Raw genomic sequence first — 23,351 nt, 5'->3', positions numbered from 1 at the left:
CCTGAACTTCAGGCTCCCGCTTTACTGTTCCCCAGTTCCGGACCCTGAAGCGCTATGGCAGGATGCATTCCAACAACGGTGGGACAACATCGACATGTATGCCTTTCCCCCGTTTTGTCTTATGATAGGCTTGCTCAACAAGACTAGAGCATCCAAAAATCTAATGATGACCCTCATAGCTTTGCTATGGCATCATGCAAAATGGTTTCTGGACCTTCTGCAACTAGTAGTAGATCACCCGACAGAACTTTCTCCACCTCCAGATCTACTCAAACAACCACACGCCAATATCTATCACATGAACGTCCAGTCGCTTCGGCCTCACGCCTGGAGACTATCCAGCGTTTCCTCTCACAGAGAGGTTTTTCGTGACAAGCTACTAAAATAATCCCCAGACATCTATGTGAGTACTCCACGGCAGTATACCAGGCCAAGTGGACCTTTAAATTGAATGGAGTAGATCTTTCCTCTTCGTTAGAGCCTTCCTTACTTATACAGAGTTATGAGATCACTTGCCTCTAGTCGCAGATTAGACCTCCTTGGAACGTGGTTTGCGTCCTGAGGGTCCTTAAGGGTCCTCCTTACGAGTCAATACGCCATGCAACGGACCGTAATCTCACTTTGAAGACAGCGTTCCTACTTGCATTAGAGTCGGCAAAGAGAGTTAGTGAACTATATGGTCTCGTACGACATCACCCATTCAAGGGGATTGGGGAAGTGACACTTAGCTTTGTCCATGAGTTTATTGCTAAGACTCAAAATCCATCGGTCACGGATCCTATATTCGGGGCCATCTGGATAGCAAGTCTCCGTACTGTAGCCAATGACCCAGATCAACTGTTACTTTGCCCAGTAAGGAGTTTGAGACATTATCTTAAAGGTACTGCAGCAACAAGACACCAGCTCTAAGCCTTATTTGTAAGCTCGGGTAGGACGGAGAGGATGGTCATCAAAAACACAATCTCTTGGATTCATAAAGTCATAGAGTTTGCTCTCCAACAAAACCCTCCAGCTCAATGACCTAGAGCTTATGGCATTTAAGAGAAGTTACTCAGTTTCTCAAGTGTTACAAGCAGTGTGTTGAAGCGGCAAACAACCTTCACCGCCCACTATCTCAAAGACGTGACCCACAGAAGGCTTGGTACATTTACTATCGGCGCTGTGGTGGCTGCACAACAAGTGGCTTAAGATACCTCAGGCTCCTTGATGGACAAGTAGGAGATAGTTTAGGGCATTGGTTATCTGGGCCAAGTCTGGAATAAATGAGAGTATGTCTGGCTTTCCTCTCTTCATTTTTCCCTCTCTTGGGGTACAGCTCTTAAGGTCCACTGCAAGCTGGCTTCAACCTTTGCAGTTAAGAATCCGAGTATAGATGATAATTAATTATACTGTTCACGTCCCCAATGTTTCCTTGCAAGGGATCATTGGGAATGTCTATTGTGTAAGACTCCTCTTTTTAGAACTTGACTTATCTAGACATTAAGATGCTATTTTCTATAAACGCTTCATTCTTTTGCGCAGGCTGCAATAACACATTTTGTGGTTTATTAGCAAGGTGTCAATGTTGATCCTAAGATGCAATCTAACATTGTTCTAGAACAAGCCTAGTCAATGGCTAGCCATAAGAGTGAGTCATTTTATGAAAACAACAGAAGGTTTGTTAGTGCAGGAATAAATGACAAATTTGGAAATAATTTGTATTTTTCCCTGATACAAACCTGTAGCTGTTTACCAAAATTTTCCCACCATCTCCTGTCCCCTTGAAGTCTTGCCTGCAATCAAAAAGTGAGGCAGCTCTGTGAGGTGTGGTAGAGATAGGTGGCTGGGGTACCCCCCATCCACCCCCTACTAACCCACAACAGTAGGAAGGTAGGGTTGCCACTTCTTATTTTCTTTCTACTGTCTTCCAGCTTTGCCAAAAGATATATCCTATGTAAACAACTACAAGTTTGTATTAGGGAAAAATATAAATTATTTCCAAATATGTCATTTTAACCGATTTTACTTTTTTTGCGTCTTTTTTTCCCTTTTTTTTTATGTCTCCCCATCAAACCAAGGAGATCGGTCTTTAACAATTATAGTCTTTTCCATCAGTGGACACATGGTATCATATTCACTTTTACTCACCCTATTATATATGGTCATAAGGCGGTCAACACTCACAGCCCAACAAACGTTGCTTATCATGATCGCAGGAAATATTGATAGCATTATTTATTTTCTTTTTTTTTTGTCTGCTTATGTATCTGGCTCCTTTTTACCAAGGTCAACTTACAAAAACTATCCTTTAATTACAAATTATGTTCATGGTTATTATATCTTTTGCTAACTTCTCATTGATCAAGATGAGAAGCAAGTTCTCAACGTTATCTATAACACGTTTGTTGTAGCATCGTTTTGATTATTTTTTTCTTCGCAAATGTTCTTATTGTGGATGCTGTCCAATTGTACATTTTAACCTGGTCTACCACAGACATGCTTTTATCATGCTTTCTTTTTTCACCTCGTCTTTCCTTATTTCTTGATCATTTAGGTGGCTATTGGCTAGATGCTGCTCTGTACTGTTTTTGTTATTTTGACAGTTAACAGTAGTGATCACAATTCTATAAAAGAACATGCAGTCACAACTTTATTAAAGAACACTACTAAAGATGTTTGCAAGATAACATAAGGTGATACTGGTACGAGTACTAAACAAGTGAAATAGTTAAGGTCTGAACAGGGTGTGGGGTGCAAGCCAAAGGAAAACAAAATGGCATAAAAACCATGTAAACACAGTATGGGTGGCTTATGAGTGCTGCTTGGCTGTTTTCCATGCAATGCAGCATGCTAATTTTGTTAGTATTTTATCACAATAAATGTGAATATGAACAGAAATTTTTGCTCGTATACCAGGTTAAAATTTCTTGCTCGTATCCCCGTTACGCATAAACCGAGTTATTATTGTAATTTTTAAACCAGAATTAGTTATTTCAACTAACCTTGGTATGTCTAAGTTCCCATCCACCTCCTATTTACAGTGGATATGATTTTCTTCACAAATTATAATACTAAAAAATTAATGAGAATTTAAGTTGATGGAGGTGGGAAGGAGTTGATGGAGTGTTTACAAGAATCTCTGTCGACACAGAACAGATGGTGTCACATAAGTCATGTGGAAAATTTTTTTATTTTTTGTTTTAGTCAAAGTTTTCCATTAAAGAACGCACAGCACAGGCAAGTATTGGAATGGTTCATTTTAGTTTAAGAATTAGGTTTTATGACTGTTAGATTGTTTTGTTTTATTGATTTGTTTATACAGATTTCTTTTCTATGCCACAGCAGACTTGCCAGTTCTCCGAAGGTTTGGTTATAATATTTTTATATCTTTATTGGGCAAAGACCCAAACCTTCTCTGTCAGTCATGTTATAGTCAGTTATGCTTTTTGCAATTCACATCTGAGACATGCTGTGGATTCTTTTATGACCCATGGTAACTTGTTGTCAGAAGAGGACCAACAAGTTCCTTTTTGCCTCAACGACATTATTCAGGGTTTCAGGTTTTGTCTCTTTTAACTGTGATTTCTGGTTCTCTGGGTGCCATTCTTCCATTGTTTGCTATAAAAGAGTACTATTCTTCAAATAATGTGTGTTCTTGGATGCTCTTGGTCTCCTCCATGGACCAGACTTAGTGAAGCACTGACCACATTAGAAAGGAAAATAGTCTCTCTCACCATTTTGTATCTTTTTTGAATGTTTGTCCATTCTCATGTAGTCTGTGCCTTACACAAGAATTTATCTACTAGTATGTTTCCCTACTCAACGTCACGTAGCCCACCGGGTCACAGAAGCAAAGACCCGAGTGTGCTGAGGTTCATCTTGTTCTCTTGATTAGTAATGATCCTAGGTATTGGTGAGGTGTAAAGATTTTGATAAGATTAATCATTGATCACTTCCAGTGAATAAGGGTTTACATCTGGTCCCCATCGAGCCATCAACACTTATGCATGCTGTATCATCTTCAATGATCCTGAGGTTAGGTACCTTCAAGCGTAGCCAGCAAATGAATCACTCTCAGTAGTTAAGAGGCAATAGATATGTTGTTTGCAGATGGGCCTATGTAAAGGATATAACTCCTGGTACCTATGATCATGCTTATCACTCTTCATCTTCTGTAGGTGATTAGGATTTTTGCCTTTGCCCATTAGATCTCGGTGGCTTTTCTTTTCAATAATTCAAACCATAGATTACCTATCCAGACTCTTCCTCTTTACAAGTTATCCCAGGAAGCACTACCAAGAGAGAAATGTTTCTCTTAGTCAGACAATTCACCTTAAAGGCTTGGAATAAAGTTTGCTGTGTAGTCTAACATTTGTATACCTAATCAAAATCCCCTTTTGTCTATCCTTGGGATATATTGTGCTTTTTAACACTTACTTTCATCTTGGAAGTTCAAGATATTCATAATCTTTTCTCATGGAGATCCTTATGTCCTAAACCGCATTATCACTCACTTACACAGGACTAGAGTACTCCATAGAATTACAAATACAGTATAGTCTTCTTAATGTAATGTCTTTAGCATGGTTTAAATTTTAAAGAATCGGAATTATAAGATTTGTTATTTCTACATTCACCTGATGTTCATATTGCTTCTCTCTTGAAACCTGGTTGTACCCATATTTACCTCGAAAAAAGAAAATCCTCATTTCTTCTCTTAAGATATATTTAGGCCTTTGGTATAAAGTATTGAGACAATATAGCATCTAATGGCAATAACCAAGGCTTAAGTACACCATAATGTCTTTAATCTTTTAGACACAGCATTGATCTCATGTTTTCAAGTCGACTGTGTTTTCCTTGTTTCTCCAAATTGTTAGTTATTCAAGTTATAGATTATTTTAAGAGATGCCTTTTAGAGCTATAGATTATATTTCTAATTGCATTTTAATCAGCTGATTCTGGGAGTTTAGTTGAGCACTTTGATCACCCTCCTATATCATGTGGATAGTTTTTTTTTGTAAAACAAATATGATTTTTGAAAAGCAAAATAAAGTTTTTCAGTACAAACCCATAATTTCAATCAAATATCCTGCCTCCTTACCTTTGACTTAAGGACCCATAGAGTATATATTTGGCAATGTATTCATTTTAGATTGAGAAATTGAGTAAGATTCATGATGAGTTTATATTGAAAAGTTGATTTTACTTTAAGAATTACATATTTGAAATACTGATCTTTATTCTGTTCTTTGTTTAATGATTATTTACTTACAAATATATTTGGCAGGGCATAAAATGTGGATCAGAAGACCGTCAAATGAGATATGACGAGGAATTAATCGTTCCAATTATTGAAAACACTCCATTTGAAGCTGACTTGGCTGATAGTATGTCACAGGTAAGCATGAATTGTGTTCTTCATGGGTACAATTCTTGCAGAGAAATTTAAGATAGATTTTTTGTGAAGCTTAACTTTTGTAATTTTACTGAATATTGGGAAAGAGACTTCTGGTAAGCATTATTGAGATGCTTTATAAGAGTTCAATGTTATACTTTTACAAATTGAAGATTTATCAGATTTTCCAATAACTCATTTTCAATATTAAACTTAGCCGGTGATCATATAAGCTGCAACTCTGTTGCTCGACAGAAAAACCTACGGTCAAAATACGCCAGCGATCGCTATGCAGGTGGGGGTGTACATCAACAGCGCCATCTGTCGAGCAGGTACTTAGTACTCCAAGTAAACAAAGAACCAATTTTCTCTCTGTCGGGCTACCGGCAAGACCTACTAATACGCTGTTACTAACTGGATTTGTTTTCACAACTATTTGGTGAAGTACACTATTCTAGTTTTGAGCTTTCGCTATGCAGGTGTTTTATCTTCATCTCAAAACTTGAACTCGTTTTGGATAGATTTAATTATGGTGACAAAGAGAGTATGGACTCTCTTTCACTTTTAAATGGCCGACCCTTCCCTTAGACGGAAGTGTGTTTAGGTTTTTAGTAATTTTGCTTAACACGTTATAGATCTATATATTTTATATCTCTCCGCCTTTATTAGGCCTCTTCGATTAACTTTCCATTTATTATAAACATATAAAAATAAATTTTTATGTTTTGTTTATATGCGACCTTTCCTGATAGTAGGCGGTCCTAACTTGGAACCGAAGTTAATCAACGTTGAGCCCGTTATATCGTATTTAGCCTTTAAAGAATTTAAAACTTTTTAAATTTAATGTTTTATGAAAGAATTTCTTTGATAGTCTTCGTACTGTTTTCAAAGATGAACTAACGTTTAGTTTTTTAGACTACGCAGTTGTTGACGTTCAGGACGTTCAACATGCGCTCTATCGTTACGATAGAGAGAGAGTGTATCACGGTTTCACTTTGCAGTAAGAGTAAATCGATTCTGACGTTTCGTTCACTCTTTCTTAGCTTAAATGTTTTAAATTCTAAATTAAAGGAACTTTTTATTTGGAAAACCTTTCAGTTTTTTCCTTTAGTCAAATAACATGTTTTTTTGACGATATATAATTGGGCTCTTCTCTTAGGTGCGAAATCAAGAGAGAAAGAGAGAGAGAGATAGAGACGGAGGGAGAGAGAGGAGAGAAAACGTTCCGTTCAAGCGGGTAACGTTGTTCTCGTGTTACTCTCCTCCCTAGTCGCTGTACGGGGAAGAAGGTAAAACGTTTCTAGGGTTTTATTCTTGTCCCCAGGCTATGTGCGGTGAGAGATTGTAAACGTAGTTTATTTGAACTAGTGTTTAGTCTTTCCCAGCCACTGAATTTTTTATCTTTATATATGTTTTCTGTTTTTTGCTAGTATTAATGAGCTGCATTATACGACTGATTTCGCAATTACTACCTTTTAATGAAGGGTAGAATTGCGTGTTTCAGGTAGAAATCAGTAAAAGTTTCGATTTCAGTGAAATAAGTGCAAAACAGAAAATCGAAGTGATAAAGTGATATGCGCAAAGTGTTACAGTGTTGCGTCCGAGGGTTCGTCTGTTCGTGCCTGTCGTTCACCTAGTCCAGGACCTCTTGCAAGCTCCCAAGCCCAGGGGAGAAGTAATGTCGAACGACTTATGGGTTCGTCAGGCCTTGATCAACGAACAGACGTTTCCCTCCGTGGTTTCGGGCGTATCTACCCAAGATCGCCCCACCCACACAAAGACGAGAGAGCCCATTTATTTCTCGTCTGCGGAAGAGGTTTCTCGTAATAAACCATGGACCAAGGTCTCGCAGCTTATTAAGCGCAAGTCGGTCCCTTCCGCGCAAGTCCAACGTCCCAGTTGTAGCCACTGGGTCAGTTCGGACTCGCTGCAGTCTTCCGACGACTGCTCACCTCCTAAGAGAGGCAAAGCGGTACCGCATCAGGCAGTCACACCGTCTGTTGCCGCACCTGCTCCTGTAGACCCTAAGTGGTCTTTGCTGCAGACCATGCAGTCTCAGTTAACGTCATTGATGCGGGACTTTCGTGCGGAGAAGGTTGACACTGCACCAACCTCTAGCCTACAACCAACACGGTTGTGCGTCCTGTGGACGCTGAGGCGACCTTCTGCCGCACTCCAGCTGAGAGAGTCCCGCCACCCATGCGTTCCAGTGTACCCTGCCAGCCGCATGTTGACGTTCAGTAACGCACGGAACCTTCCGTTGACGTTCGCGAGGTACAACAACAGTCTAAGTTGTTTTGTTTTGACGCGGTGCGTCAACCTCCGCATTCTAGAGTTGTTTTGACTGCTCAGTATAGACAGTCAAAGCAGTCTCGAGTGAACACTGTATGTCCTCACGCACCTGTTGTGGTTGACAGTTCAGTTGTTGACAGTTCACAGACTGTCAAGCAGTTACATGACGTTGCCTTCTGGTCTGCTACTAATGCACCAGTGCTGTATGTCCTCACGCACCTGTTGTGGTTGACAGTTCAGTTGTTGACAGTTCACAGACTGTCAAGCAGTTACATGACGTTGCCTTCTGGTCTGCTACTAATGCACCAGTGAGAGACTCACTGAGATAAGCTAGCTTTTATGGACTTTAATTAAATCATGATGATTTTTTAAGGATCTTCGTCCGGATCTTGTAACTGCTGCTCCTCGTTCGCCTAAACGTCAGAACTTACACTAGGCCTAGCTACTTCGAAGCCGTTGTTTTTAAGCTAGTGCTCTCTCGCTCTCCTAGAGAGCGTTACGTTGGCTAGGCGACTGGTTTTTGCACCAGGAGGAGTTTTAGCGATACAGCCTTTGATTTCCCTTCTTTTAAACTGGCTTATAGAGCGAGAGTCTGATAGGACACGAGAGAAGTTCTCGGCTTGGGAGTTCATGCCTCTGCCCAGATAGACTTCTCAATTCTGGTAGACTCGCCCTGGCGCCTAGCCAGGAGACGCTCCAAGTTGTTTACAGGTCAACTTCTCAACTTTTGTCGAGCCTTTGAAGTTTTGCTGTAATATTATGTCACACATAACAAGGCTTTCAGGGATGGTAAATGGTTCCGTCTCAGTCGCTAACCCCGTCTGTTGCCACACCTGCTCCCGTAGACCCTAAATGGGCTTTGCTGCAAGACATGCAGTCCAAGCTTGCGTCCTTGATAGAGGACTTAAATGCGGAGAAGAACCTTCTGGCCAACAACCTTCCAACCGGTTGGTTGTGCGCCCTGTTGACGCTGAGGTAACCTACTCGCGTCTGCCAGTTGAGGTGGTTCCTCCTTCTGGCCAACAACCTTCCAACCGGTCGGTTGTGCGCCCTGTTGACGCTGAGGTAACCAACTCGCGTCTGCCAGTTGAGGTGGTTCCTCCACCGATGCGACCCAGTGTGGGTTGCCAGTCGCACGTTGACGTTAAGCGACGCTCGGAGGTGGTTGTTGACGTTCAGGACGTTCAACAACCAGCAGAGGTGACTTGTTGTGACGCAGTGCGTCAACCTCAGCAACCCGGTAGGGTGTTGACTGCACAACCCAGACAGTCTAGACAGTTTCGGGTTGACGCTGTACTTCCTCGCGCACCCATGGTTGTTGACAGTTCACAGACTGTGCAGCAGTGCCATGATATTGCGTCCGGCTCCGTCACGCATCCAACAGTGCGACCGGATTCAGCGAGTCAGACGTTGCCCACTCCGTTGCCGTTTCCTCATCAGTTTCGGATGAGGAACCCTCTGATGAGGACGTTGCTGAACAAGATGATCAGCCCCCAGCCCTGCTATCCATCCAGAAGATGCTGAAGAAGGAACGCTGCCCAGTCAGGCTGTGGATGAGTCTGGTAGGGACACTGTCATCCGTGGATCAATTTGTGTCACTAGGAAGACTACACCTCCGTCCTCTTCTATACCTTCTAGCTTTTCACTGGAAAAAGGACAAGACGCTAGAAGCGGTCTCGATCCCGGTGTCCGGAAAGATAAAGTCTTGTCTGACTTGGTGAAAGGACTATATCAACCTTAGAGAGGGTCTTCCCCTGACTGTTCAGACTCCCAACCACGTTCTCTTCTCGGACGCATCGGACGTAGGCTGGGGTGCGACATTAGACGGTAGGGAATGCTCGGGATTATGGAACTCGAGTCAAAGGACAATGCATTTCAACTGCAAGGAGCTACTGGCAGTACGTCTGACCTGGAAAAGCTTCAGGTCTCTCCTTCAAGGCAAAGTGGTGGAGGTGAACTCGGACAACACCACGGCTTTGGCGTACATCTCCAAGCAAGGAGGGACCTACTCTCTGACATTGTACGAGATCGCAAGGGACCTCCTCACCTGGTCAAAAGGTCTAGACATATCACTAGTAACGAGGTTCATCCATGGCAACTTGAATGTCATGGCAGATTGTCTCAGTCGGAAGGGACAAATAATTCCAACAGAATGGACCCTCCACAAGGATGTATGCAAGAGACTTTGGGCCACCTGGGGCCAGCCAACCATAGATCTCTTCGCAACCTCGATGACCAAGAGGCTCCCAATATTTTGCTCACCAATCCCGGACCCAGCAGCAGTTCATATAGATGCCTTTCTACTAGATTGGTCACATCTAGATCTATATGCATTCCCTCCGTTCAAGATTGTCAACAAGGTACTGCTGAAGTTCGCCTCTCACGAAGGGACAAGGTTGACGCTAGTTGCTTCCCTCTGGCCCGCGAGAGAATGGCTCACCGAGGTACTTCGATGGCTAGTAGACGTTCCCAGAACACTTCCCCTAAGGGTGGACCTTCTACGTCAGCCACGCGTAAAGAAGGTACACCAAGGCCTCCACGCTCTTCGTCTGACTGCCTTCAGACTATCGAAAGACTCTCGAGAGCTAGAGGCTTTTCGAAGGAGGCAGCCAGAGCGATTGCTAGAGCAAGGAGAACATCCACCCTTAGAGTCTACCAATCGAAGTGGGAAATCTTCCGAAACTGGTGCAAGTCAGTATCCGTATCCTCGACCAGTACCTCTGTAACTCAAATAGCTGACTTTCTCTTATATCTGAGGAAAGAACGATCTCTTTCAGCTCCCACTATCAAGGGTTACAGAAGCATGTTGGCATCAGTCTTCCGTCACAGAGGCTTAGATCTTTCCAACAATAAAGATCTACAGGACCTCCTTAAGTCTTTTGAGACCACGAAGGAGCGTCGTTTGGTTACACCTGGTTGGAATTTAGACGTGGTACTAAGATTCCTTATGTCAGACAGGTTCGAACCGCTACAATCAGCCTCCCTGAAAGATCTCACCTTAAAGACTCTTTTCCTGATATGCTTAGCCACAGCTAAAAGAGTCAGTGAGATTCATGCCTTCAGCAAGAACATCGGATTCTCATCCGAAACGGCTACATGTTCTACAACTTGGTTTTCTAGCCAAACACGAGCTGCCTTCTCGGCCTTGACCAATATCGTTCGATATTCCAAACTTATCGTATGGCTGGAAATGAACTAGAAAGAGTCTTATGTCCTGTAAGAGCTCTTAAGTTCTATTTAAAAATCTTTACGATGCCCGTCTGAAGCTTTATGGTGTTCAGTTAAGAATCCATCTTTGCCTATGTCAAAGAATGCTTTATCCTATTTTATCAGACTGTTAATACGAGAAGCTCATTCCCATCTGAATGAGGAAGACCAAGCTTTGCTGAAGGTAAGGACACACGAAGTTAGAGCTGTCGCAACTTCCGTGGCCTTTAAACAAAATAGATCTCTGCAAAGTATAATCGACGCAACCTATTGGAAAAGCAAATCAGTGTTCGCGTCTTTTTATCTTAAGAATGTCCAGTCTCTTTACGAGAACTGCTACACTCTGGGACCATTCGTAGCAACGAGTGCAGTAGTGGGTGAGGGCTCAACCACTACAATTCCCTAATTCCATAACCTTTTTAATCTTTCTCTTGAAATGTTTTATTATTGTTTTTGGGTTGTCCGGAAGGCTAAGAAGCCTTTCGCATCCTACTTGATTTGGCGGGTGGTCAAAGTCATTTCTTGAGAAGCGCCTAGATTAGAGGTTTTGATGAGGTCCTGTTGTATGGGTTGCAACCCTTGATACTTCAGATCCTAGGGGTCGCTCAGCATCCTAAGAGGATCGCGAGGCTCCGTAAGGAAGACGTACTTAAAAAGGCAGAGTGATTGTTGAAGTCGACTTCCTTACCAGGTACTTATTTATTTTATGTTTGTTATTTTGAATAACTGCTAAAATGAAATGCAAAATACTTAGCTCATAATAATGTAAACATGTAATGCTGGTCTCTACCCACCCCCCTGGGTGTGAATCAGCTTATATGATCACCGGCTAAGTTTAATATTGAAAAATGTTATTTTTATTAATAAAATAAATTTTTGAATATACTTACCCGGTGATCATATATTAAAGGACCCTCCCTTCCTCCCCAATAGAGACCCAGTGGACCGAGGAGAAAATTGGTTCTTTGTTTACTTGGAGTACTAAGTACCTGCTCGACAGATGGCGCTGTTGATGTACACCCCCACCTGCATAGCGATCGCTGGCGTATTTTGACCGTAGGTTTTTCTGTCGAGCAACAGAGTTGCAGCTTATATGATCACCGGGTAAGTATATTCAAAAATTTATTTTATTAATAAAAATAACATTTTTTCATATTTTATGTTTGTTTCGACACAAAATACAAACCCTAGTTCTTTACTTCGCTGTAATGGTTCTTCAACACATTCTTCCATTTCCTTCGGTCCAGTGCGTCTACCTCGCTCAATCCCAACTCTCTCCTATCTCTCTTCACACTGCCAATCCATCTCAATTTTTGTCTACCTAACCTTCTTTACTAAAAGATGGATCTAGTACCAGCTGGTGCTCAGGCTATAAAAACTTGAGCAAGGTGAGAGCCAACCTTCGTGTAGGGGGGGGGATGCGGTTAGCAGGAGAACACTCCTGCTACTGCCCTTACATGCACTAGCTCAATCACTTTTGATTTGTCCTTTTTAGAGAGCAGACGTGCTACACTCCACTCCATTTTCTGTTAACTGGCTGTTTTTAAATATTTAACTTAGCCGGTGGATATATATATATAGCTAACGTCTCTGACGGTCCGACAGATTCAAAACTCGCGGGCGATCACCGTGTTAGGTTGCTGGGTGTACACTAGCGCCACCACTCGGCATGATGCTAATACTATTCCCAAAATTTCCAGTTCTTCTCTGTCGCTCTCGCAATAAACATTGATTCCTTGCTCGCGCTAAACCTCAAGTTTTTCAGCTATTGGTGAAGTACTTCTTTATGGTTTTGGCTTTCACTGTGTTAGTTATTCTCAAACAATAAGATCTTCAAGAGAAACTCTTTTTGAAAGGAGAGAAAAATTTTTACCCTTACCTTTTTTATCTCTCTCTGGATTTTCCACGTTAGAGAGAGAGAATATGGCCGACCCTTCCCTCAGTGTATGAGAAGTGTGTTGAAGGCTTTTAGTTTTTAGTACTTATTTTATCACTTTATAAATTCTTGTAAATATTTATAGATATACCTCTATATTTTTATATCTCACCCGCCTTTATTAGGCCTCTTCGATCCTCCTCTCTCCAATTGTACTAAATACCGAGATAAATTTTATATTTTTATAGATCGATGGGATAAATATTTTTAGAAAATATTTTAAGTGATTTTTTGTTTTTTAAAATTTATTCTTTGAATAGTCTTCGTTTTGTTTTCAAAGATGAACTAGCGTTTAGTTTGTTTATGCTACGTAGTTTGTGTTCTATCGTTACGATAGAGAAAAAGAGATTCACGGTTTCACTTTGCAGAGAGAGTTATTCGATTTTGACGTTTAGTTCATTCTTCTTACAAACGGAAGTTTTTTAAATATTAATTAAAAGGAACATGTTATTTTGCAATTTCTTAGTCCTTTTAGTATTTTTCTTTAGTCAAATAACCTTTTATTGACGAAGAGTGAGTGAGCCAATACTCGTGAAAAAAAAGAGAGAGAGAGAGAGAGAGAGAGAGAGAGAGAGAGAGAGAGAGAGAGAGAGAGAGAGAGAGAGAGAGTGAGTGTGTGTGTGTGTGTGTGTGTGTGAGAGAGAGAGTGTGTGTGTGTGTGTGTGTCCTTCGCGTTTTAGTTTTTTGTTCTCATCCCAAGTCACTGTACAGTGAGAGAAAGAGAGAAAACGTAGTCCTTAGCGATCTAGTTTTTTAGTCTCCTCCCAAGTTACTGATAATTTTTAACTCTATATTTTTCACTTTTCTTATATGTATATGTTTATTAATTTTTGCGTGTGTGATACATTATGTACTAATAAGCTTACATTATACGACATATTTCGCAATTCTAACCTTGTGATTTAAGGGAGAATTGCTTGCTACAGATAGAAATCAGCTTTATACATGTCTAATGTGAAATTATTAAAAAATGCGAGTGTCAGTGAAAAAAGTGCGAAAAATATGTTCAGTGTTGCGGAGGGTTCGTCTGTAAGTACTTGTCGTTCACCCAGTCCTACACCTCTTTCAAGTTCCCCAACCCCTGGGAGAAGGAATGTCAAAAGACCAAAGGGAACAATAGGTTTTAAACAACGAACAGACGTTCCCTCACGAGTTGCGGTTGACGTTTCTCGTAATGTTCGCCCTTAGCTTGAGAGAGGTGAGACTAAGTTCTCCTCACCCTCCGAAGACATCAACGTCATTTTAAAATCCTGGCGTCAGGTTTCATGACATCTCAAGAGGAAATTGGTTCCTTCAGAACAAAATGTATGTCCTTGCTGCAGTCATTGGAGCAGTCCAGAACGTCTACTTTCAACGGAAGAAGGCTCACCTGCCAAACGTTCCTTTATAACGTCTGGTTTTGTTGCCCCGGAGACCCCTGTACAGGGTCTCGGTTCTTTTATTTCGTCTGGAGATTCCAGTCGTAAAGTGAGTGCTGCTCCCGTTACCCTTACTGACGTTTTGGATCGAACGTTGCCTTGTCACGTTCTGATCCTCGTGTGCACGATCCTAATTTTAATACAGTGATACCTCGGTACTCGAAAATAATCCGTTCGGGATCAGTGTTCGACCTCCGATTTGTTCGAGTACCGAAACCTTTTTTCCCATAAGAAATAATGGTATTTATTTTTATACGTTCCTACGCACTCCAAAATGCCCAAAATATTAATAAAACGTGTACCTAAACAACAATAATTATTTAAATGTGTACGAAATTGGTCGGAAAACTATATAAAACAATTTTAAACCATTTACTGTACAGTACATACTGTACCTTTGAGCAGCGGTTCGATGGCATACAGGAATGGATGTGGAGAGGATGGAAGGGGGAGGTTACTGCTTAGAAGGAGAGTCCCCTTCCATGATGTGGCTGGGTAGTTCTCCTTCAGGGGTTTTTTCTCTCTGCAGTTAAAGGTAGGGCAAATCTCTTTCAGGGATTTTTTCTCTTCTGTTTCTCTTCTTTGGAGGGGAATCAGGCTGGGATGTAGCAGCTCTCTTTTCTTTTGTGAAAAACATGTCAATTGTCAGCTGCTTCTTTCTCTTCTACACTATTCTTTTAAAGTGAGACATAACATTATCATTAAAGATGTTCACTGCCCGGTTTGCTACTGCTGTTTCTGGGTGATATTTTTCCACAAAAGCCTGCAACTCTCCCCACTTCGAACACGTCATTTATCACTGAACTCGGAACCTCCTCTCTTACATCCTCATCTTCTGAGGATTCCAGCTCCCCAATCAAATCCTGCTGCTGTTGTTGTTGCAGGTGCAACAATTCTTCAACGGTCAACTCAGTAGAGTGGCTATCAACAAGTTCATCAATGTCTTCCCTGTTGACCTCAAGCCCCATACTCCTGCCCATGCCAACAATTTCATCAACGACAACAGTGTCCTCTGAAATAACAGTAGCAGTGCTTGAACCCACCTCTGATTGGAAACCCTCAAATTCCCTCTCTGTTACACATGATGGCCACAGCTTTCGCCAGGCAGAGTTCAATGTCCTATAGGTTACACCACGCCAAGCTTGGACAATCATGTTCACACAGTTGAGGATGCTGAAGTGATCCTTCCAGAATTCCTTTAAGGTCAACTGTGTATCACTAGTCACTTCAAAACACTTTCGGAAAAGGGCCTTGGTATACAGTTTTTTAAAGTTTGAAATGACCTGTTGGTCCATGGGCTGGAGTATGGGAGTAGTATTGGGAGGCAGTAATTTAATCTTGATAAAACTGTACTCTTCTTTTAAGTCTTCCTCTAGACCTGGAGGGTGTGCAGGAGCATTGTCCATCACCAGAAGACAGTTCAATGGCAAGTTCTTTTCAGTCAGGTATGCCTTAACCTGGGGGCCAAACGCTTTGTTGATCCACTCACTAAAGAATTGTCTTGTGACCCAAGATTTAGTGTTAGCACGCCACATAACTGATAGTGCACTTTTCAAGATATTGTTTCTTTTGAAGACCCGGGGGTTGTCCGAGTGGTACACTAACAAGGGTTTAATCTTGCAATCGCCACTAGCATTGGCGCACAGCAGCAACGTCAGTCTATCTTTCATTGGCTTGTGACCTGGCATCTTCGTCTCCTCCTTGGTAATGTAGGTATTGGCCGGCATTTTCTTCCAAAATAACCCGGTCTCATCGCAATTGAAGACTTGCTGCGGGATCAAATTTTGTTTCTTAATGTATTGGTCGAATTCGCCAACGTATTTTTCAGCTGCCGCCTGATCCGAACTGGCTGCCTCCCCATGCCTAGTCACACGGTGAATACCAGTTCTGTTCCGGAATTTCTCAAACCAGCCCGTGCTTGCTTTAAAAGTAAATGACGAATCACTTTCACTAGTACTGGCATTTTTCTTCACCAATTCTTCATAAATATGAAGTGCTTTCTCGCAAATGAAAGCTTCACTTATACTTTCCCCGGCCAACTGCTTTTCTTTAATAAATATAAGGAGCAACTTTTCCATTTCCTCAATTACTTGTGGCCTTTGCTTACTAATTACTATCACTCCCTGTGCAACATTAGCTTTCTTTATCACTTCCTTATTTTTCAAAAAGGTCGAAATGGTCGACTTCGCCATGCCATACTGTAAGGCTAGATCAGACACTCGTACACCATTCTCGTATTTCGCAATAATTTCCTTCTTCAACTCGATCGTTGTTCTCACTGTTTTCCTCTTATCCTTCCCCTTACCACTAACTTTCTTGGGGCCCATTATTATCGGCAAAAGAAGACAATAAAACGCACTAAATCACAATAAATTCTCAACACGTGTTGTCGGACTGACGCTCTCTCTTGAAATGATGCTACCCAACCAAGCGAGAGTAGCCGAGATGGCCGCTCATCTCACTCGGCCACGCGTTCGGCTGTTCGAGTTCCGATTTTTTGTTCGAACACCGCAGCAAAAATTACTCGAATTTTTTGGTCGAACTCCGATTTGTTCGAATTAAGAGTCGTTCGACTACCGAGGTATCACTGTATACTGCAGAACATGTAGTCGAAACTATCGACGTTAATGCAGTCATAGTCGAGCGTCGGTCTTTACAAGTCAAGCAGTAGCGTCGAGCTGCAGTCAATGCAGTCACGACGTGACTTCGAGCTGCAGTCACTGCAGTCAAGACGTGACGTTGGACGTCAGACACTGCAGTCACTGCAGTCACGACGTGACGTTGGACGTCAGACACTGCAGTCATGACGTGACGTTGGAGGTCAGACACTGCAGTCACTAAGTGACTTCGACCTGCAGTCACTGCAGTCACAGAGTCGATGCAGTCACGACATGACGTCGAACTTAAGACACCGCAGTCACGACGTGACGTCGATGTCAGTCTATGCAGTCACAACGTGACGTCAATGTCAGTCTATGCAGTCCTGACGTGACGTCGTCCTTCAACCTCTACCTGTCCTTCATCGACAGGTTGATGATAGTTGTCAAGCTTTTCCATCGCGACTTCTTAATGGCTCTCAACCAAATAGAGACACAGACTTCCGGATGAAGTTTATTCTGAGGAGGAAGAGGTTATTTCTCCTTTCCAGCTGTACCTTTGGGTATCTTGTTTGAAATAGAGGAGCATAGATCTGCTTAACAGTCTTTATATCTTAATAAGATCATGACTGTTTTTAAGGAAGTTTTTTCCTTCGCTTTTTGTTCCGGCTGCTCCACGCTCACCTCCTTCAGAATTCATTTAGGGTTGGCTGCCTCAGCTCCTTCTTTAACTAATTCGTACTCTCTCGGTATTCTAAGAGAGTTTCTATGTTTGCTGAGAGAATGGTTGAAGACTATAAGAAGTCTTACTAAGTCAATCTTTGCCTTCCCTCCAACCAGTTTGAAGATCTGGCAGGCTTAGGAAGGAACAGGAGCAGACCAATGGTCTGTCCTCTTGTTGAAGGAAGGGTACATTGTACCTTTTGTAAAGAAACCTCCTCTTGTCCAAAAGCCGATAGATCTCTCTCTCCCGATAGCGAGAGGAAGTAAGGAGACAAGCTTTGCACCTACAAGTGTCTCTCTTGTTAGAGAAGGGAATTGTGGTGAAGTCTTCTAAACCTTCAGTCTCTTAAGCTTTTACAACCTCCTCTGCCTACTTCCAAAGAACTCAGAAAGTTGGAGACCAGTGCTGGACGTGAGCGCGCTCAATGTGTTTATTCTGAAAACAAAGTTCACTTTGGAAGCTTCCAAGTCTGTGCTTTCAGCAGTAATGGAAAGCGATTGGATGTCCTCACTTGATTCCAGGATGCTTACTTCCATATCCCTATCCATCCAACCTTCCAACTATATCTAAGGATCGTGTATGGGAAGGAAGTGTTCCAATTTCGAGTTCTGTGCGTCGGTCTCAGCACTGCTCCTCTTGTGTTCACGAAGCTCATGCGGAACGTGGCAAGCTTCCTGCACTCGACAGGTGTCAGAGCCTCCTTTTACTTAGACGACTGGATACTCAGGGCGTCATACTTCATTCACTGTCTGAAGGACCTCAGATGGAACTTGACCCTAGCGGAGGACTTAGGTCTCCTAGTAACTAGGAGAAGTCTCAACTGACCCCATCTCAAACTATTCTCCATTTGAGGATGGAGATACGGAGTCTAGTTTTTCAGGCTTTTCCATCACCATCAACACTCGAGAAAGTTTTCTTTAAGATGCATCTTTATCAAAAAGGAGCAGTTGCTCTGTAAGGATGGGGATGAGTCCACTGGGAACACTCTTGTCTCTGGAGCAGTTTGTCTCCCTAGGAAGACTCAATCTTCGCCCTCTTCATTTTCACCCCAACCACCATTGGGACAGGGAGAAGAGCTTAGAAGAACTGTCCATTCCCCTTCCAGTAACGATCATGACTTGCCTGAAATGGTGGGATGTCAATCTCAGACTTCAGGAAAGTCTCTCTTTTGCCCACAAGAACACGGACTATGTGTTGTTCTCAGACGCTTCGGACGCGGGGTGGGGAGCATCACTAGACACTAGAGTGCTCGGGCCTTTGGACCAAAGACCACGTAAAGTTTCATATCAACCAGAAGGAGATTCTAGCAGTTCTTTTGGCCCTGCAAAGTTTCAAAGACTGATTCGAAACAAAGTGGTGCAGGTGAACGCAAACAACACCACAGCATCGCTAAGCAAGGCTGGACCCCCTCACAGTCCCTTTACTTAAATGCAAAGGATCCCCTAGTTTGGACGAAGGAAAGAAACATCACCTTACTTACAAGGTTTATTCTCCCTCTCACAGTCCCTTTACTTGAATGCAAAGGATCTCCTAGTTTGGACGAAGGAAAGAAACATCACCTTACTTACAAGGTTTATTCAGGGAGAAAGGAACGTGTTGGCAATCTGCCTAAGCAGGAGAAGCCAAATCATTCCCACGGAATGGACTCTTCATCAGGAGGTGTATGAGAAACTATGGCGGATATGGGAACGTCCCATAGAACTGTTCGCAACCTCAATAATGAAGGGGCTTCCTTCTTACCACTCTCCAGTTCCAGATCCAGAGGCAGTCCATGTCGATGCGTTCTTACTGGAATAGTCTCTCCTGGAGGTGTATGTGTTTTTCCCCCATTCAAGATCATTTACTAAGTCCTACAGAAGTTCGCCTCTCACGTAGGGATCAAGTTGATGTTGGTTACTCCCCTCTGACCATCAACAGAATGGTTCACCGAGGTACTTCAGTGAATGGTGGACTTTCCAGGAATCCTACCAAGGCGGTTGGATCTTATCAATAAAGAGGTTCCATCAAAGCCTCCACACGCTTCATCTAACTGCCTTCAGACTATCAAAGACTCTCTAGAGCTCGAGGGTTTTTTGAAGGAGGCAGCTAGAGCAATTACTAGAGAAAGGAGATCCTCTAGAATCGGGTTCTACAAGTCTATATGAGAGGTATTTCGAGATTGGTGCAAAGCCACCTTCTTTTCCTAGTCTTATACCTCTATAGCTCAAATCGCTGACTTCCTGCTTCACCTTAGGAATGTATGTAACTTTTCTGCCTCTACCATTAAGGTTACAGGAGCATGTTAGCTGCAGTGTTCAGACACAGGAACTTAGACCTCTCGAGCAATAAAGTCCTTCAAGACCTTAAGTCTTTCGAGACTTCCAAGAAGCATGGGGTAATGACGCCAGCTTGGAACCTGGATGTGTCCTTGAATTTCTAATGTCTGAGAAAATTGTGAACCTTTTGCGCTTAACTTCTTTTAAAGATCTTACTCTGAAGACACTTTTCTTAGTGAGTCTTGCTGCTGTAAAAAGTTGGTGAGGTTCATGCCTTCAGTAAGAATGCCAGCTTCTGTACTGTTAAGGCAGTATGCTCTTTGCAGCTTGGTTTCTTAGCCAAGAATGAGCGTCCTTCCCATCCATGGCCTAAATCTTTTGAGATTCCCAACCTGTCAGATGTGGTTGGTAACAAGATAGAGAGAGTCCTTTGACTTGTGAGAACACTTAAATTTTACATTGACAGAACCAATAAATTTGCGTGGTGAATCAGTCTTTATTGTGTTCGTTCAAGAAACCCTCCTTACCAATGTCTAAGAATACCTTATCGTATTTTTTCAGACTCTTCATTAGAGAGGTTCACGCTCACTGCAGTGAGACTGACCTTCGGTTATTGATAGTAAAGACTCATGAAGTAAAAGCTGTGGCAACGTCAATGGCTTTTAAGCAAAATCGTTCCTTACGAAGCATTATGGATGCAACCTACGGGAGCAGTAAATCTGTGTTCGCTTCAAATTATTTAAAGAATGTCCAGACTCTTGACGAGGACTGCTACACTTTGGGACTATTCATAGCAGCGAGTGCAGTAATGGGTGAAGGTTCAACCACTACATTCCCCTTTATCCTAATACCTTTTTTCTTCTCTTGAAACTATTATCTTTTTGGTTGTATGTGGAGACTGGGACAGTCTTCCGCAATCATTTGATTTTGGCGGGTGGTCAAGTTGTTTCTTGAGAGCGCCCAGATCAAAGGTATTGGTGGAGGTCCTGTCATAGGGATGTTCATCCCAGATATGACAGCTCCTAGAGGTCTTTCAGCCCCCTGAGTGGATCGCTGGGCTTCATAAGGATAGCGGACTAATGAGACAAAGTATCATAAAAGTCAGCTTCCTTATCAGGTACTATCCTTAAGTTTGTTTTATTTCAAAACTCTTGAGCTATATTCCTTCAATGTTTAATGCTGTTCTCTTACCCTCCACCAAGGGTGTGAATCAGATATTTATATATCCACCGGCTAAGTTAAATATTTAAAAATGATATTTTCATATTAAAATAAATGTTTGAATATACTTACCTGGTGGATACATATAATTTAATACCCTCCCTTCCGTCCCTCTAGAGACCCTACGGGCTGAGAAAAACTGGAGATTTGGGGAAAAGTATTAGTATCCTTCCGAGTGGTGGCGCTAGTGTAAACCCAGCAACCTAACACGGTGATCGCCCGTGAGTTTTAAATCTGTCGGACCGTCAGAGACGTTAGCTATATATATATATTCACTGGGTAAGTATATTCAAAAATTTATTTTAATATGAAAATATCATTTGTTCCGTAACCGAAATACAAACCACGCTACAGTATTTACATAGGGTTTACTTTCGGCGTAGCTGAAGTGACGAGCCATTAAGTTTTTAACGAGGGTTAACTACCCCCCGCTAGTTAGCAGGGGGTAGGGAAGGGGTAGCTTGCTACCCCTCTCCCCCCACACACCTGTGAGTTGTGTCACTTCACTTTTTGGCTCGGACGAAGACAGACGTTGCTGTTTTTCGTCCTCGTTAATGACAGCCTTAATTTTCTTTTTGTCTTTTTCTAGTTCTGTGTGCTTGGAAGTTGGCCTCGACCTTTGTCATCGTTATGCGCAAGTGCCCTGGACTCGCTGGCCGCCCTTGTGGGACCTTCATGTCAGCGGAGGACACCGATCCTCACACCCTTTGCCCGCAGTGCCGAGGCCGAGGGTGTGATAGAGAGAATACGTGTGGTGAGTGCAGGGAGTGGTTTGCCTCCCAGTGGGAGAAGTTCGGCCGCCGGTGTAAGAAGAAGTCTAAGAGAGACCGTTCTCCTTCAGGGGCAACCTTGAAGAAGGAGGGCTCCAAGGACTCCTCTTCCGCCGCCCGAACCTCCCCCGAAGCTCCCACTTGACCGGTCTCTCCTGAGAGGCTGCCGAGTGGTAGCGCAGGCCCTAGTGGTGTTTCCCGACCTCGGGGTGCGGGAGAGGGCGTTGCCTCCCTTAGCGTTGCAGGTCCCTCTTCTCCTCCGGGGGAGGATAATTTGGATTTTGAAGAGTTTGACCAGACTGTTGCTAATAATGATTTGTTTCAGCTTTGGGCTTCCTTTGGGCTTAAGGGCACGCCCTCCAAGGAAGCCCTGTTTGACCTGATCCAGTTGGGGGCTGCGGTCAAACAGTCGCCGGTAATACCGGAGGTATTCACTTCGGATTTTGTCGACACTGTTTTGGCCGAGCCTTCCGACGGGTCTGGTCAAACCCTTGATAATGCTCCTGTTGCGGACGTTGCTGATGGCTCTCCTCCTCCCTCCGAAGATCCTCCGAGGGGGGAGGTGGGTCCCACGGTCTTTCCTGCGGGCGGGTCTGCCCCTCGGGGGAGCGCACTGACAGAGACTCCTCTTCGGAGGACTGATGACCCGGACGCCCTTCCTCGTGGTCGTATTCGTCGTAAGGCCCGTAGGCCTCTTCACAGCAGAGGGCTTCCTTCTCCCTATAAAGGAGTTAGGAGGCGCCTCTTTGGGTCGTCCTCTCCTGATCCTCCCCGTCAGGAGCAGCCCGTCACAGCAGTGCCCCTTGACCTCTCCGCGGATCGTTCGCGATCCCCTACGCCTGCCAGACCTTCCGACCTGCCTTCTCCGTTCCTGGCCGCAGATGCAGTTTGGGCGCCTTCTCACCCTGTTATCCAACAGGCACCGATCCCTTCGGGGTTAAGGGACTCTGCTCACGGTGTGGGTAAGTCCCTTGCGCGTCAGGGTTCCCCTGCTCGCCCTCCTGCGCGTTCGCGTGCAGTAGCGCTCAAGCGCTCCCCAGAGTCAAAGTCTTCGGAATTAACTCGCCAGCGCTCCCCTGCGCGTCAGCGATCACCTGCTGGCCAGCGCTCTCCTTCTCGCAGGTCTCCTGCGAAGCAGCGCCCTTGTGTTCCTGATGTGCGCATTGTGCGCCCACGTTCTCCTGTGCGCAGCCGCGCTATTGATCAACCTGTGCCTTATGTGCGCCTAGCGCGCCAACGATCATCATCTCGTCCACGATCACCTGATCTGGACTTAGGCAAGGGTACTAACCCGTCGCCTCGCCCACGCGCCCCTACTCGCCCTTTTGCTCCGGCGCAACAGCGAGCTAAAGCTCCTGTTCGCGAGCGTTCGCCTGCGAGTTCATCCACCTCTTCAGATGTGCGCGGTAACCTGACTGCGCGCCAACGTTCTCCTGCGCGTTCATGCGATCACTCGCCTGTGCGCAAGCGCTCTCCTGAGCGCCCTCGCCCTTCCCAGCCTGATCGCCCCAGGCCTCCGACTCGCCCGCGCGATAAATCGCCTCCGCGCAGTCG

General features: G+C 43.6%; 1 protein-coding gene across 2 annotated transcripts in view; it reads left to right on the top strand.

The window, feature by feature from the left end:
* Positions 1-23,351, top strand: part of LOC137653572 (probable methylthioribulose-1-phosphate dehydratase) — a 126,920-nt gene that overhangs the window by 89,061 nt on the left and 14,508 nt on the right. For both annotated transcript variants that reach the window (XM_068387085.1, XM_068387084.1), the window contains exon 5: positions 5,270-5,380. In XM_068387085.1, coding sequence (XP_068243186.1) covers positions 5,270-5,380 — 111 coding nt within the window. The remainder of the gene's footprint in view (positions 1-5,269; positions 5,381-23,351) is intronic.

Source organism: Palaemon carinicauda, chromosome 14, assembly GCF_036898095.1.
Source record: "Palaemon carinicauda isolate YSFRI2023 chromosome 14, ASM3689809v2, whole genome shotgun sequence".
Lineage (NCBI taxonomy): Eukaryota > Metazoa > Arthropoda > Malacostraca > Decapoda > Palaemonidae > Palaemon > Palaemon carinicauda.
This window is presented reverse-complemented; position numbering and strand designations above follow the sequence as displayed.